At 42.6% G+C, this 17,463-nt stretch overlaps 1 protein-coding gene across 2 annotated transcripts in view; it reads right to left on the bottom strand.

The window, feature by feature from the left end:
* Magi2 (membrane associated guanylate kinase, WW and PDZ domain containing 2) overlaps window positions 1–17,463 on the bottom strand; it is a 1,324,802-nt gene that overhangs the window by 86,629 nt on the left and 1,220,710 nt on the right. For both annotated transcript variants that reach the window (XM_038315349.1, XM_038315350.1), the window contains 2 exons: window positions 6,593–6,788; window positions 5,270–5,413 (listed from right to left, as the gene is read on the bottom strand). In XM_038315349.1, coding sequence (XP_038171277.1) covers window positions 5,270–5,413; window positions 6,593–6,788 — 340 coding nt within the window. The remainder of the gene's footprint in view (window positions 1–5,269; window positions 5,414–6,592; window positions 6,789–17,463) is intronic.

Raw genomic sequence — 17,463 nt, 5'->3', positions numbered from 1 at the left:
GCCTGCACACTTACACATGTGCACCTGTGCCTGCATACTCACACAGGCGTACTTGCACACTCACCCAGGTGCACCTGCACACTCACACATATGCACCTGCACACTCACTCAGGTGTACCTGTGCCTGCACACTCACACAGGTGTACTTGCACACTCACCCAGGTGCACCTGTGCCTACACACACACCCAGGTGCACCTGTGTATACACACTCACCCAGGTGTACCTGCACCTGCACCCTCACACAGGTGTACCTGCACACTCACAGAGGTGCACCTGCACCCTCACCCATGTGCACTTGTGTCTACACACTCACCCAGGTGTACTTGCACCTGCACCCTCACCCATGTGCACTTGTGCCTACACACTCACCCAGGTGTACCTGCACCTGCACCCTCACCCAAGTGCACCTGAGCCTACACAACTCACCCAGGTGTACCTGCACCTGCACCCTCACCCAGGTGCACCTGAGCCTACACACTCAACCAGGTGTACCTGTGCCTGCACACTCACACAGGTGCACCTGTGCCTGTATACTCACCCAGGTGTACTTGTGCCTGTACACTCACACAGGTGCACCTGTGCCTGCACACTCACACAGGTGCACCTGTGCCTGCACACTCACACAGGTGTATCTGCGCCTGCACCTTCACACAGGTGCGCCTTCACACTCACACAGGTGCACCTGCACACTCACACATGTGTACCTGCACACTCACACAGGTGCCCCTTCATCTGCTTGCATGCACATAGAGACATGCAAACTCATACCCAGATGATATGTCATTTCCATTTATGAGAGTGAGAACTTAGAAGAAGGAAACACAGATCTGCCAGTATGAACACTTAGCAACATTATTGGTACATGTATATCACTCCTTGGTAATCTCAGTTATAATCTTTGTGCTCTTAGCTAAGTAAATATGTATCTGTCTGGCAATACACTAGCCTAGAGACAGTCTTGCATGTATGGGACTGGAGAAAGTTCAAGGATTGTACTGGTTACAATCTAGGTCCACTGACAAGGGAACCCTAAAACACCACAGAACAGGGAAACAGACAGCAATATAGACTAGAGGATATTGGCCCAAATGGAAAATTCACAGCAGTTAAAATAAATCCACCAACTTGGATGAATCTCATGAAAATAATTTATAAAAAAGGAACCTCAGGGAAGAAGATGTACATCATGAGTCATTTAGATAATGTTCACCAAGTGTGTAGAATGAAATCTGTATATGTGGGGGTGGCAGCAAAAAGGTCAATACTTCTTTATTTAGGGTGGTGGCTCTTTTTGTCTAGGGTGGGAAGGTGGGAGGGAATGGAGACATGAGACATTAGTAACGGTCCCCCGCCCTTTTATAAAGCTGGGATAAAAGCTCACGGGCATTTGAAATATCATTAGTATTTATTTCTGCCACATATGTCAGAAACAGTTTTGCAAAAGGTTCTGTGTTCAATAGTAACAAAATATAAAATAGAATAGACTTCATTTAAACACTCATTCTGTAGTTTCAAGCTAGATGTGTCTGGACCAGGAATACAATTGACACATTCAAACGATGTTTAAATCAGTAGATTATACTTTTCATTAAGAAAACAGGAAAGATGGGTAAGATTTGTCTTTCTTGTCCACTGCTTGGCCAGCTAAGGTTTTGGGTCATTCTGAAGCCCACTGCAGGCAGACTCTAGAGTGAACCATTAGCCCAGGCATTGTTAATAGGCAAACGAAGCACAGTACTATTGACATTATAAATGACATTCTTTTTATCCTAAAAAAACAACTTCACAGAGATGCTCTCATGAGAGCAAAAAGCATTTTGTCTTTTTCCTCTGTGTTTGGGATCCTAAGCACTTCAGAGCAGACCCTACCCTCCATGTGGGGACCCCACCCTCCATGTGTGGGGACCTCAGCCTGCACCTCAGTGTGGACCCCACCCTCCATGTGTGGGGACCTCAGTGTGCACCTCAGCGCGGACCCCACCCTCCATGTGTGGGGCCCCACCCTCCATGTGTGGGGACCTCAGCCTGCACCTCAGCGCAGACCACCTCTCACAGAGCCTTCTTGTTCTCCTTTTAGCTTCTCTCACGTTTCGTCTGCGGGATTTTTATTAAGCACTCGGAACTCTTATTCCCTCCCTCCAAACGTCTCACATTTATCTCTTGATTTCCTCCGCTCTCTGCTTCACCGAGCTTCGCCAGAAAGCTATTTTAGACGCTCAGCTTTCTTTGCCCGTTTCCTACTTAGTCTCAGTTTTTAATGAGGTTATATTTTCTAAGGACTTTGTCCAAGAGACTTACTCATTAGTTATGAAGATTTTTACCCCTCTTAACATTGCTGGAGCTAATTTCTCTAATAGCCTAATTTGCTAAAGTTCTCTGCTAGGACAATCCTCACCGCTGCAGGCAGCCATGAAGAACGGCTGAAGACTGTCCTCCGATTCTCTGTCTGCCTTTCCTCACCTGTCCCGTGAGGGTCGTTGTTATCTGTCTTGGTAAGCTGTGGATGCTAGAGACAACCTAAAAATAAAGGATGGGCATCCCAGCATCCCAGCACCCTCAGTCGAACGATGCTCTTACTTTTTTTGTTGGCACGTCCCTTGGGGTTCTCTGGGTCCCCAGCTAAGTTCTGTAGTATCATTCTCCAACGGCCAGACCAACACAAATGACCAGGAAAAGAAGCCTCAAATACAGCGGTTCAAATCTGGTGCAATACAAAGTGCCTAAAACCCATAATATCCGTGTCCCAAACCTATGGGCACAGCAACGAGCTCCTGTTCAGAATCACCCAGGTCCTTGGTTGTGATCTGGATTTGAACAATTTTACTGTGCCCAAATCTAGGCCTCTAGTAGACCTGGACTTTTTTTTTTTTTGATGTTCTTGATGTTGAAAATGGCAAAAATACATGGTATTTACCAAATTGATTTGATCAAGTGTGTGTGTGTGTGTGTGTGTGTGTGTGCGCGTGCGCACATTTGTATGTGAGTGTGCACACGTGCACACACGTGTTGGTGTGTGCATAGAGAGGTCACACATGGAAACTGGAGGTGAGGAAATCATGTTAGTAGGGGAGAAGTGTGCTACAGCAGGTCAGAGGCTGGAAAGAACTTCATACCGGCTCCTCTTTCTGAGCTATTTTCAGTGATCGTGATCATGAGTGTCTAGCTCACCTGGCTGTTGCAGGAGGCTTGAAAATTTGCAAACCAAGTCCATCGTACATGCAAGGTTGACAAGACCTTGTAACACTTTACTGACACGGATATTTTAAGCTCCATAGGTACCTGGACACTAACATAAAGGTGGGGACTTGTACTAAGTGGAGAACAGGGTACATGAGTAACTTTATCATTGATTTTCCTAACCAACAGCCTATGTATTATCCAGTTAGCACATTAGCTAAAAATAATCAGGCCATAAATCATACAGCTATTGATCGATCCTTGTCCCGGATGAAGCATTTTAATGCATCTGTGAATTATGATGTAGGTGCCGTGATCAAGCACAGCTGTGCCCTGTAGCTCCACAGATCCACAACGCTGACAAATCCTGAGACTAGCTGCCACGCCCTGCGCTGAAAACTGCTGCTAGGGTCGAGGTTCTGTGAAAATATTACCTTCTATTTGGGCTTCTGTACCTTGGCTGTGCTGGAGATAGCCGGCAGTGAGCCATTTAGACTTGTTTAGAAATGTGGCAACCGCTAAAGTCGTGGGGCAGTTGCAGGGGCAGTGCCTCCTCATTACCTCACTAGGTTCTGGTCGGTTCACACCTGCTCTCTCTACAATGCTGACTTTACCTGCCTTGCATGGGTTAATTTTATTTTATTTAATCACTCATGAGTTGACGTGGCAGGTGGCTCAGGGGTAAAGGTACTTACGGCCAACCCTGCCTCACACCACACACAGTGGAAGGAGAGAGCCCAACTCCACAGATTGTCCTCTGACCTCCCTCCATGAGCCTGCCTCTGCCATCAATAAATAAACATATTTCTATAAAAAAAGAGTTCCATTCTAGTTTGGAGGGAAACTCTAGAGGCAAAAAGCCACGTGGAGACCGCTCCTGCTGATACCTCAGACAGGGAGGCATAGGGTAGTACCGGATCAGGACAGTAACGGTCTGTATCGGGTGCCACTGCTGTCTGGGGTAAGAGTCCACCTCCACAATCTCCCTGTCGTCAGAGCCTTGTAGAGGGTGCATGGAACACGATCTGTGTTCTTCCCACTTTTGCACTTTTGGTCATGCCTTGCTTTTGGAGAGAGGATGGTAGAAGATTGCGTGGTGGTGTGAGTAGCAGGTGCGGTCCGCAAAGCTGAGCACAGACCCCAGACCTCAGAACCTCCAGGTCACAGCTTTCTTTCCTTTCTATGTGAACTTAAAAGGCAGCAAAGGAGGGCAAGGAAGAAGTCTAGATGTACAAGAAGAATTAAACTTAGATAGTTGCTGGTGCTGTCTGAGACAGGACAGGACAGGACTGTGTGGACAGCTAAGTTATTGTTTAGTTTGTACTCATTGGTGCAGAATGGGGTATTCCATCAAGCATCCAGCCAAGTTTGACTGTTACCTTAAGAATCCCTCCCCACTCACACTCAAACTGAAGCATCTAAATTACTCCAACTTTTTAAGGACAACCTATGTGCTGGAAGCCGAATCCCCTTTCTCCTATTGTGCCTGGCTGCCCAAATATCAAAGCCCAAAGGCCAGCCAATAAGAAGGAAACATCTCCAGAGAGATATTAGGGCCATTTGATTAATGGATGTGGAGGGGAGGAACATGAAAGGGAAAATAAATTTTGAAAGCTTCAACCTCAGTGGTAATGGAATCACTGAACCACAGAAGAATAATAGAGTGTCTCTCCATTTCAAGCAATTTCTTAAATTCCCTTCCTTTGTCCTCTTTCTTTCATTCCCTCTTGAGAAAAACACCAGTATGCTGAGGTTTATCCATCTGGAGATATTTATAAATGTAGTCTTTTATCTTTTTTTTTTTTTTTGTTTTTGAAAGTGAGAGTCACACTATATTGCCCAGGATGGCCTCCAAGTTACTGTGACCTTAACTGACTCATCCTCCTGCCTCAACCTCCCCAGTGCTGGCATGACAGCCGTGCACCACCACACCTGGCTCGATGCTGTAACTCCTTGTGTTTGACCAAACCTTTAAAAGCCAGGTTATGGAACAGAAAGGGTGAAACCTGCTGGTCTGAGAGCAAGCCTCGACTGCTTCCTGACGCCCCAGTGGGGCTCTCCTTAGGATCTCTGCCATTTGAGGCATCTTACCCTCATCCGGCCGTTCCGTATGGCTGGTCCGTCCTCTGCCAATCTCAACACATACAGATCCATTTTGTATTCTCTTCCTCCACGGATGCTGAATCCAAATCCTTTGGCTCCTTTCTCCATGTCCACAGTGAAATAATCAAAATCCTGTGGGAGTGGGGAAGAAATGGAAGATGGAATTGCTTAGCATTAGAGGGACTTCGACAGTCAATTTCCCTGCTCCCCTTTCTCACAGTTAATGTCTTCAAAGGACATGGTGTTATAAGATGCCACTTGACTTTACAAGTACTGAACATGCAAGACCTGGCTCCAAAGACTCAATTGGTTAATGCTGTTAAAGCAAACAGCACAGCTAATTTGGCTTTTCTTGATCAACTTGCACTTAATGCGTGACATCATCTCTTCTAAATTCTCCCATTCATTGATGTTAGCGCCATAAGTAAGTCTGTACAGATCATTGGACATCAACTCAGAGGATACAAGGTCAGTGTGTCCTCTAAATGCAGCATGTCCCAGACTTCCTGGCCACCACCACTCTTAAACTCTGTGGGGGTAAAGTTGGTCCTTAATTTAATAATGGGGCACAATGTAATTGGATAGAGTGGAAATGGTACTTCATTTCTATCTTGGTATCTCATTCCTGAGTGATGAACATTTACTAGACATTGAGCTCTGGTCTTTCATAGAGATTGACCATTTACCCTGGCCTATTGGGAAGAGCCACCTTTGAGGAAATTGAAGCTCAGAGAGGCCAAGAAAGTCTCAGGAGGAATGTCCAATGCCAACCAAGAATGAGACAGCCGGACCCTAAGTTGTATACACGGGCAGTTTTTGGTGATAGCAGTGGCTGCAGGGTGGGTTGTAAGGCCAAGCTTGGCTTTGTCATCTGCATAGAGGCTTGGCTCTTTACCACAGAGTGGGAGGCAGGCGGCCATTTAGAAACAATGGCTCTGAAAGACCCCAATGGCTGGAATATGTCAAATTTTCTACGTTAATATTCTGAGGGTCTAGCAGAAGCGTAAGGACAATGGCTGTTGCTGAGGCTATGTTCTTGGAGTTAGCTTGTTAACTATCATCAAGATTAGTTCATCCATGACTACCCACTGACTCCCGATTGGTTGTGGGTGGTCTGTCCTGCTTCATCTAGAGCAGACTGATCGATGCATTGACGTTCTGGAGATGCAGGTGTTAGCCCTGATACTGAGGCTAAGAACAGAGGCCTGGCTGTCTGCTCCCACAGTGTCTGGATGTTCTGCCTCCCTTCTACAGCACTCGCTGCACCCCAGGAAGTCTTTGTGGGGACCTTGTGTCCTCCAGCAGAGGTACCTGTGGCTGCCTGTAGTCGGACAGAGGATACTGCCTAGTGTCTGGGGAGTGCTGCCTGTAGTCCAAGGGTGGGGGCTGTGGGTATTCCCCTCCCGGGGGCTGTCTGTAGTCCAGCGGGGGCTGCCTGTAGTCGGTGAAGGGAGGTTGCCGGATGTCTGGCTTCACGTCTTGCCTTGCTTTCACTTCTGACCTGTAACTAGATAAAGAGAAAAGGAGTTTGCTTTGGCACTGCAGTACGCTGCGGAGATTGGAAAGACTCTAAGCATGGTCCAGCCAGCACAGCTTGTGGGGATCCAAGTTGTGTCTTGTTACATATTTAGGATTCAAGAAGATTAAAGTAATGGTATTATTTAGAAATTGTTGACAAATGTATTATTGGGTACTTTCATTTGGCTCCTTAAGAAATTGACATAAACCGGACAATGATGGCACACACCTTTAATCCCAACACTCAGGAGGCAGGAGCAGGTGGATCTCTGTGAGTTCGAGGCCAGCTAGTTCCAGGACACCAGAGTTACATAGAGAAATCTTGTCTCAAAAATCAACAAAACAAAACAAAAAAACAACAAAACAAATTGACATAAAAGTGATAGATTCCCCAGAACTTTGTGGAAAAGGCGTCATGGATGTTTCTCCCTCACTTTGGCCATTTCAAAGCTGCATGGTTAGGGCTTGGAGGGCTGGCTTAGTAGTTAGGAGGGGGCACCGCTCCTGTAGAGGATTTGATTTCAGTTTCCAGCACGCATGTCAGATGGCTCACAACCACTTGTAATTCTTTCTCCAGAGAATTTGACTCTTTTGTACTCCACAGGTACTCCATTCATGTGCACACACACACACACACACACACACACACACACACACATTAAAAATAAATAAATCTTTAGAGAAAACCCAACTGCACAATCACTCTAGCTCAAGGGAATGAAACGTGTCATGCCTCTCTTCCGTCCTTCTCCTCTCTTTCTCTAAGCCTCCTCTCTCTCTCTCTCTCTCTGTCTCTCTCTGTCTCCTCTCTCTCACATATAAACACACTACTTGGCACATCATCATTAAGTCATATAAACACAATTGAAATGATCTCCAAGGAGTTTATAAACATGTTCTTCATGGCTATTTTTAAGAAGTTTTATCTGATTTTATTTTATGTGAATGAATGTTCACCTACATGTATGTACGTGTGAATGGCTGAGTGGTGCATCAGATACCTGGAACTGGTTACGAGGAACCGTGTGCATGCTGGGAACTGAAAACCCCAACAAGCGCTCTTAAACATGGAGCCATCTCCCCAGTCCCCTCCCAGGTCTATTTTAACTGCTAGCTGTGTCTTTGCGAGTAGTTTAGATGGTAAAGATGTGGTAGTAAGGTGTGATCATCAAGTATAACGCAGGCCCAGAGTCACCAGCTCACTGGGAACACTGGGGCTATGTTGCAGACATTTAAACATGAAAGCACAACTTCTTGATTCCACTGTGGTCACGTGATAACAAGAAAGGCAGAACGACCCAGGGCAGTGTTCATTTCTGGCGTATTCTTAGCCCTGACTCACGAACAAACACAGAGAGCAGAAATAGCAGCTGCGTAATCTCTCAGGCATTCCCACCACTCTGAGCTGGGGGCGCTCACAATGGGAGTTACAGCCACTCCCTGACATTGTGGGATCATGGGTATGTGGGTAAGACAAACCCAAAACTCAGCACCGTGGAACAGAGGCCCTTAAATGGTATAGCTCACTGCCTGTTGCTGCAGTATGGCTGTGGTTAGATTAAAACAGTATTCTGAAGAATTAGCAAAATACTTTCTTTTCTTTTTTCTAGATAAGGCCTAAATGCAACTTTGGCAGGTCTTGAATTTGTGGTGTGCTTCTGTCAGCCTCCTGAGAACTAGGTTTGCAGATGTGTGCTTCCGTGCCTGGGGGAATTAAGGAAACAGGAAATATTCGGCACACAAAAAAGGCTCAAAGCGTGTAGGGTTTTACACTTCAGACCAGATGGCTTCTTTACCAGCTCATGGTCTATCTGACACGGAGTCCCAACAAACACCAACCAAACAAAACAAACAAACAAAACCTCAAGTGAAGTGACCAGTTAGCACCACTATCACCCAGGATTTGAGAAGGACACATACAAAGTGCAAAGTAGTGGATGTGTTTACGTGGGCTTCTTGGGAGGTCAGTGGTTTTAGTCAGCCCTCTGAGTAGGTTGTATTTGTTATTAACTCCCCAGGAGAGGGGAGCCTTCTTTCTGTGTCTTGTATAGTTCTGGCTTTGTTGTATTTCTCCCTAGTCAACCCACCTGTTGAGGTGCAAGTTGCGAACAGAGTTATTTAAAATATGATTTGAATAAGGTGCTTAACTATACAAAAGCGTGCACTGAACCAAAGGAATCGAACCAGGTGACATTTGCCAGTGTGTGGTGGTTCCCTTCTAGAAATCTCTAGCTCAGTGGTTTGGGTGTCACGCTGTCTTAAGTTACAGAGCAGCCACTTTGTTTTTATGCTCTGTGTGTTATTGGTATGAAATGTCCATTTTTGTGCTCCATTTCCACCAGATGGGTCATGCAGTGGAGCCAAAGAGAATGAAATGTAAGAATCGCCCAACGATTAGACAAATGACCAGAAGCAGGGAGAGAGAGTGAAGCCTGCTGCATCTTCCATCTTGGCCACCAAGCACTCAGACATCCCTCTATTCCACTGACATGTGTCAGGAATTTCAGGTAATTTCCTACTGAAGGGTTCCGTAACAAGGAACATGTACTTATTTTTTTTTATGGCTGTTGCTGACTATAAAGTGGGCGATACACTGGCTAGAGCAAAAATTAGGTTGGGCTGAATATGTGAACACTTCACTTTAAGGAAAACATAAAATCCGATGATTACAAATTTAAAAAACAGGCTCCAGGCTGGGGAGATGGGTCAAGTTGGTAAGGCACTTTCTATACAAGCGTGTGGACCTGAGTTTGAATCCCGGCGTCCGTATAAAAGCCAGGTACAGCGATGAGTATCTGTAATCCAGCCCTTCATGGTAAAAACAGGACGAGATCCGTGGACCTTGCTGACCACACCATTTAACCAATCAGTGAGCTCCAGGTGCAGAACCAGTTAGGGAAGGTACCCAATGAACCTCTGCCCTCTGTGTTTGGTCATGCATGGGTACCTTACAAAGAAAATGCACTCATGTGTACACACACACACACATACACACACACACACACACATGCACACACACGCACACACACACGCATGCACGCACTCTTAAAAGTTATTTTACATTTAAAAAGGTTACTAAGGTAATTCTCCTATCTGTTAATTTCATCACTAACGATTCTTCAGAGAGATGATAAAGACAGATGGCAAATGGTAAGTTCTAGCTTTTATGGTGTGGTAAAGACTAAGAAATGCTGCCCAGGAGATATTCCACAGCTTGAGAGCCTTTTACGAATCATTTCTAGGGATGAGAGCCCATAGGATCTCAAGAACTACAAGCAATTAACAGTGGCTGACAGAGGGAGAATTCTTCCCCAGAGATGAGTTTCCTGATTGGCTGTGCAGTGCTCAGTGGTCAGCCCCAGGAGCGCACGCATGCAATCAACACTGAAGGGATTGTATTTATCTGTTGATTTGTTTATATGTGTGTGTAACAGAAATGGTTAGAGAGGAGGAGCTGGATATGGGAAAGGCAGGAAAGAGGAAAGGAGGAAACAACACATTTATATTTTAACTAAATTTTAAAAAGAATCATTTGGGTCTGGAGAGCTGGCTCAGCAGTTAAGAGCACTGGATGCTCTTCCAGAGGACTCTGGTTCAATTCCCAGTACCCACATGGCAGCTCTCAATGGTTTATATTGCTGGGGGATCTGATGCCCTCACACAGACACACATATAGGCGAAACACCAGTGCATATAAGATTTAAAAAAAGAAGAAGGAAATAGAAAAAAAGAATCCTGTTCAGCTTTAGTATCTAGGGTTCAAGGTGAATGGAGGGATTTACATCTTCCAACGCTCTCCCTTGTGGCTTTGAATGGCAAACATCAATTGCCCTTGTTGGCGAACAGCCTGTTCTTTACACTTTACTGTTCTTTGGAATGGATTCAGTAATAGTTCTCTTCTTTCTAAAGGGATCCTTCTTGCTTTTACTATGATCATTTTAGAATTATTTTGTGATTCCTGAGCACCAAGGGTAGCGCAGGAAGTTAATCTGGGCGTGAGTGAGGTAGCATACAGTATTGCTTATTCTAATTTGCAGGATAGAAATAATCAAGAAGATTGCCATTATAGCGTTTCCCATTATTGCATGGGAAATGGCTCAGTCTGATATGTAGGTGGGCACACCTTGTCTGGAAGAACAAGGTATATGATCTGGCTTGGCAGCATCTCTAGCATGATCTAGAAACAGGAAAAGACTTTTCCTTTGATTCCATGGTCATCTCTGGCGGATATCACAAAAACGTTTCTGATATCTGCAAAATCACTGAATCGTTTTGTTCATACATAAATGAATCACTGGTAACAATAAAAACGTAAGCCAGGAAACCCAAGTAGAGGCCTGTAAAAGGCCCTAAACCTGGAGAGGCCACTTCTCAGGATGGTAATGTTACTGAAGCAAATATGTTGGTGATTTATAAAAATTTCAACCATGTAAATATGCTAATTTCACATTTAGGAAATACTTTATTTTGTGGTCAGGGAAAATGTATCTGCAAAGACCGTTGTTTCCATGACAGGGAGAGCGTAAATCCCAGTTGTAAACGAGAAGGAGATGGGATCCTTCCAGGAGATTTAACACACTGACATGGGATCCTGCAGTGCCCACCCAAGGCAGCTGTCCTCCCAGGGGATTTAACGCGCTGTTATGGGATCCTGCAGTGTCTGCTTGAGGCAGCTGTCCTCCCAGGGGATTTAATACATGACATGGGATTCTGCAGTGCCCACCAGAGGCAGCTGTTCTCCCAAGGGTTCTAATACACTGTCATGGTTTGCCCTTCAGAGCAGGGGAGCCTCCTTTGGAGAGATGATGGCCAGCTGGTAGAGATGAGATTACCCGCCCCCCTTCCCCAAGGCTAGAAGCAGGATCCCAAGTACAGGGCAGTGCACTCGGAAGGAAGAAGAGTGGGTCACCAGATTAACTACCATGGCAAAGTCAGGAGCTGGAGTCTGGCTGAGGGGAAAGCAGGTCCTGGGAATGCCAGTACAATCTGCCCAGATACCACATGGTACAGCTGGGGCTTAGCACTGAGGCAACCAGAACTTATTCTTCCCGTGGGCTGTCATGTTCTTACTTCTCCAGCATTTGCTCAAAGGCGCTTCTCTTCCCTAGCATGTATTAAAAACATAAGCAGGAAGAACCTTTACAAGAGCAGGTATAAGGGAGCCACTGTTGAGGGAGCAGGCCTGAGCCAGAGAACTCTGTGGGACAGGCCCAAGGACCAAGATAGAGATCTCTGGGAAAGCGGGCCTGGGCCAGGGACATCAATGGAAACAGGCTTGAGTCAGTGACCTCCACCAGAGCAGGCCTGAATCAGAGAGTCTTGGATCCACTGGCATCTGGAAGGTTGATCACCAGACATACAGACAGCCCCAACTACATCAGTCAGAGGAAAAGATGGATAGACAAGGTAAGAATATACTTACTCAACACCACAAAGAGCAACAAGACACCAATAAAAACTTGAACAACCAAATATAGATGAAGCAGAAGAAAATGACCTAAAATAACTTTAGGGGAATGTTTGAGGCCCTCAAAGAGGAAATGAAAAATTCCCTCAAAGAAATGGTAGAATAGATAAACAAAAGAATTGGAAGAAATCAAGAAATCCCTTAAAAAAACAAAAAAAGCAATCAAACCGGTGAAAGAAATGATTAAAGACTTGAAAACTGAGACAATACAGAAAACATAAACTGAGAGAATTATAGAAATGGAAATTATGAGAAAACAAGTCGGAACCACAAATTAAAGCATGAACAACAGAATACAAGAAATGGAAGAGAGAATCTCAAGAACTGAAGACACAATAGAGGAAATAGGCTCATCAGTTAAAAAAACATTAAATCTAACAAAAGCTTAACACAAAATATCCAGGAAATATGGGACACCATGAAATGACCAAACCCAAGAATAATAGGTATAGAAGAAGGAGAAGTCCAGCCCAAAGGCACAAAAATATATTCAACAAAAATAATAGAAGAAAACTTTCCCTACCTAAAGAAAGATATGCCTATGAAGATACAAGAAGCTTACAGAACACCAAATAGACTGGATAAAAAAAAAGTACCCTTGCCACATAATAATCAAAACACTAAACATACAGAATAAGAAAAAATATTAAGAGCTGCAAAGGAAAAAGTAACATATAAAGGCACATCTATCAGAATTACACCTGACTTCTCAATGGAAACAATGAAAGTCAGAAGGTCCTGGTCAAGTGTTGTATAGAAATTAAGAGACCATGGATGCCAGCCCAGACTACTATGCCCAGCAAAACTTTCAATCACCATAGATGGACAAAAGATATTCCATGACAGGACCTTAACCAATACCTAGCCACAAACCCAGCCCTACACAAAGTTCTAGAAGAAAAACTCCAACTCAAGGAAATTGGCTACAACCACAAAAACAATAGATGATCTCACAACAGCAAATCCCAAAGAATGGAAAAACATACAGAATAACATCACCAACAACAAAAACTAAAATAACAGGAGCTAGCAATCACTGGTCATTAATATCCCTTAATAAAAGTGGCCTTAACTCACCTATAAAAAGACACAGGCTAACAGATTGAATACGAAAACAGAATCTATTCTTCTGCTGCATACAAGAAACTCACCTCAACCTCAAAGACAGACACTGATTCATAGTAAAGGGTTGGGAAAAGATTTTCCAATAAAATGGACCTAAGAAACAAGCTGGTGTAGCTATTCTAAAGTCTAACAAAATAGACTTCAAACTAAAATCAATCAAAAGAGACAAAGAAGGACATTTCATATTAGTCACAGGAAAAATCCTTCAAAAGGAAATCTCAATACTGAACATCTATGCCCCAAATATAAGGGTACCCTCATTTGTAAAAGAAACACTCCTAAAGCTTAAATCATATATTAAACCCCACACACTAATAGTGGGAGACTTCAACACTCCATTCTCAACACTGGACAGGTCAACCAGACAAAAAATTAACAGAGAAATAAGAGAACTAACAGATGTTGTGACTCAAATGGACATAACAGACATCTATAGAACATTCCATCCAAACAGAAAAGAATATACCTTCTTCTCAGCACCTCATGGAACTTTCTCAAAAATTGATCACATACTAGGTAACAAAGCAAACCTCAACAGATGCAAAAAAATTGGAATAATCCCACGTATCTTATCAGATCACCATGGCTTAAAATTAGGATTCAACAGCAACCAGAAAGCCCACAAACACATAGAAATTAAACAATTTTCACATGAATCATCAGTGGGTCAAGAAAGAAATAAAGGAAGAAATTAAAGATTTCTTAAAATTCAATGAAAATGACCACACAACATACCCAAATTTATGGGGCACAATGAAAGCAGTGTTAAGAGGAAACTTCATAGCACTAAGTGCCTACACAAAGAAACTGGAAAAATATCACACTAATGAGTTAACAAAACACCTGAAAAGTCTAGAAGCAAACTCACACAGGAGGACTAGACCACAGGATAATCAATTGAGAGCTGAAATCAACAAAATAGAAACAAAGAACACAATACAAGGAATCAATGAGACAAAGAGTTGGTTCTTCGAGAAAATCAACAAAAATAGACAAACCTTTATCCAAATTAACCAAAAGGCAGAAAAGAATATCCAAACTAACAAAATCAGAAATGAAAAGGGGGACATAACAACAGACACAGAGGAAATCCAGAGAATCATTAGGTCATATTTCCAAAACCTATACTCTACAGAATTGGAAAACTTAAAGGAAATGGACAACTTTCTAGATAAGTATCACTTACCAAAATTAAATCAAGACCAGATAAGCAAATTAAATAGACCTATAACTGCTAAAGAAATAGAAACAGTCATCAAAAGTCTTTCAACCAAAAAAAAAAAAAAAAAAAAAAAAAAAAAAAAGCCCAGGACCAGATGGTTTCAGCACAGAATTCTGTAAGATTTTCAAAGAAGAACTAATACCAATACTCCTCAAATTGTTCCACACAATAGAAACAGAAGGAACATGGCCAAACTCTTTTCATAAGGCAACAATTACCCTGATATCCAAACGACAGAAAGACATTACTAAGAAAGAGGATTACAGATCAGTTTCACTCATGAACATTGATGCAAAAATAGCAAATAAAATACTGGCAAATCGAATCCAAGGACACATCAGAAACATCATCCACCATGATCAAGTCAGCTTCATCCCAGAGATGCAGAGATGGTTCAACATATGAAAATCTGTCAATGTAATCCATCGTATAAACAAACTGAAAAAAAATAAAAGACCAGATGATCATCTCATTAGATGCTGAAAAAGCCTTCAACAATATCCCTTCATTATAAGGTCTTGGAGAGAGCAGGGATACAAGGAATATACTTAAACATAATAAAGGCAATATATGGCAAGCCAACAGCCAGAATCAAATTAAATGGAGAGAAAACTCAAAGAGATTCCACTAAAATCAGGAACAAGACAAGGTTGTCCACTCTCTTCATATCTATTCAATATAGTTCTTGAGGTCCTATCTAGAGCAATAAGACACCAAAAGGATATCAAGGGGATATAAATCGGAAAAGAAAAAGTCAAACTCTCACTATTTGCTGATGATATAGTTTAAATAAGTGACCCAAAAAATTCTGTCAAGAAACTTCTACAACTCATAAACACCTTCAGTAATGTAGCAGGATACAAAATTAACTAAAAAAGAATCAGTAGCCCTCCTTTATACAGATTATAAATGGGCTGAGAAAGAAATCAGGGAACCCCCCCCCCCTTCACAATAGCCACTAATAGCATAAAATATCTCCGAGTAACTCTAGTCAAACAGAGGAAGACCTGTATGACAAGAACTTTAAATCTTTGAAGAAAGAAACTGAAAGAGACATCAGAAAATGGAAAGATCTCCCATGCTCTTGGGCTGGTAGAATTAACACAGCAAAATTGGCATTCTTTCCAGAAGCAATCTACAAATTCATGCAATGCCCTTCAAAATCCCAATAAAATTCTTCACAGACCTTGAAAGAACACATTCATATGGAAAAGCAAAAAACCCAGGATAGCCAAAACAATCCTGTACAATAAAAGAACTTCTGGAGGCATCACATTCCCTGACTTCAAACTCTACTACAGAGCTACAGTATTGAAAACAGCCTGGAATTGGCATAAAACCAGACAAGAGGACCAACAGAACTGAACCAAAAGACCCAGATATCAACCCACACACATACAAATACATGATTTTTGACAAAGAAGCAAAAAATATAAAATGGAAAATAGAAAGCATTTTTAACAAATGGTGCTGGCATAATTGGATATCAACATGTAGAAGAATGAAAATAGATCCATATCTATTGCCATGCACAAAACTCAGGACCAAATGGATCAAAGACCTCAATATAAAGCCAACTACACTGAACCTCATAGAAGAGAAGGTGGAAAGTATACATGAATGCATTGGCACAGGAGACCACTTCCTAAATATAACCCCAGTAGCGTAGACACCGAGAAAGAATTAATAAACAGGACCTCCTGAAACCAAGAAGCTTCTGTAAAGTAAAGGACACAGTCAACAAGACAAAAAGGCAGTCTACAGAATGGAAAAAGATCTTCACCAACCTCACATCAGACAGAGGGCTGATCTCCAAAATATACTAAGAACTCAAGAAATTGGTAATCAAAAGAAGAAATAATCCAATAAAAAATTGGGTACCAACCTAAAGAGAAAACTCAACAGATGAATCTCAAATGGCTGAAAGACTCTTAAGTAAATGTTCAACATTCTTATCCATCATTGAAATGCAAATTAAAACAACTCTGAGATTCCATCTTACACCTGTCAGAATGATCAAAAACACTGAAGACAACTTATGCTGGAGAGGGTGTGAGGTAAAGAAAACACTCCTGCATTGCTGGTGGGAACGCAAGCTGGTACAGCCCCTTTGGATATCAGTATGGTGATTTCTCAGAAACAACCTTCCTCAAGATTCAGCAATACCACTTTGGGTATATAGGGTTTATACCCAAAGGATGCTCAATTGTACCACAAGGGCATGTGCTTAACTATGTTCATAGCAGTGTTGTTTGTCATATCCAGAACCTAGAAACAACCTAAATGCCCCTTGACCAAAGAATGGATAAGATAAATGTGGTACATTTACACAATTGAGTACTATACAGCAGAAAAAAAAACAATGACATCTTGAAATTTGCAGTCAAATGGATGGATCTAGAAAACATCATATTGAGTGAGGTAACCCAAACCTAGAAAGACAAATATCATATGTACTCACTCATATGTGACTTAGACACAAAGCAAAGAAAAATAGCCTGTAATTCACAAACCCAGAGAACCTAGACAACAATGAGGTCCCTAAGAGAGACAGACATGGATCTAATCTACATGGGAAGTAGAAAAAGTCAAGATCTCCTTAGTAAATTAAGAACAGGGGGACCATGAGAGAGGGCAGAAGGGAAGGGGAGAGGATGGGAGGGAAGTGGAGAAAAATATATAGCTCAATAAAAACAATTAAAAAATTAAAAAAACCATAAGCAGCTAAGATGGTCACTTTTCCATGAAAGCACACGTGAAAATCATAACAGAATGGGTCTTACGGAATGTGCTACAGGGAAAATCATTGTTCTGAGATGGTGTGAGTGATGAAGTCAGGGGTCTGTAAAT

Source organism: Arvicola amphibius, chromosome 18, assembly GCF_903992535.2.
Source record: "Arvicola amphibius chromosome 18, mArvAmp1.2, whole genome shotgun sequence".
Taxonomy (NCBI): domain Eukaryota; kingdom Metazoa; phylum Chordata; class Mammalia; order Rodentia; family Cricetidae; genus Arvicola; species Arvicola amphibius.
This window is presented reverse-complemented; position numbering and strand designations above follow the sequence as displayed.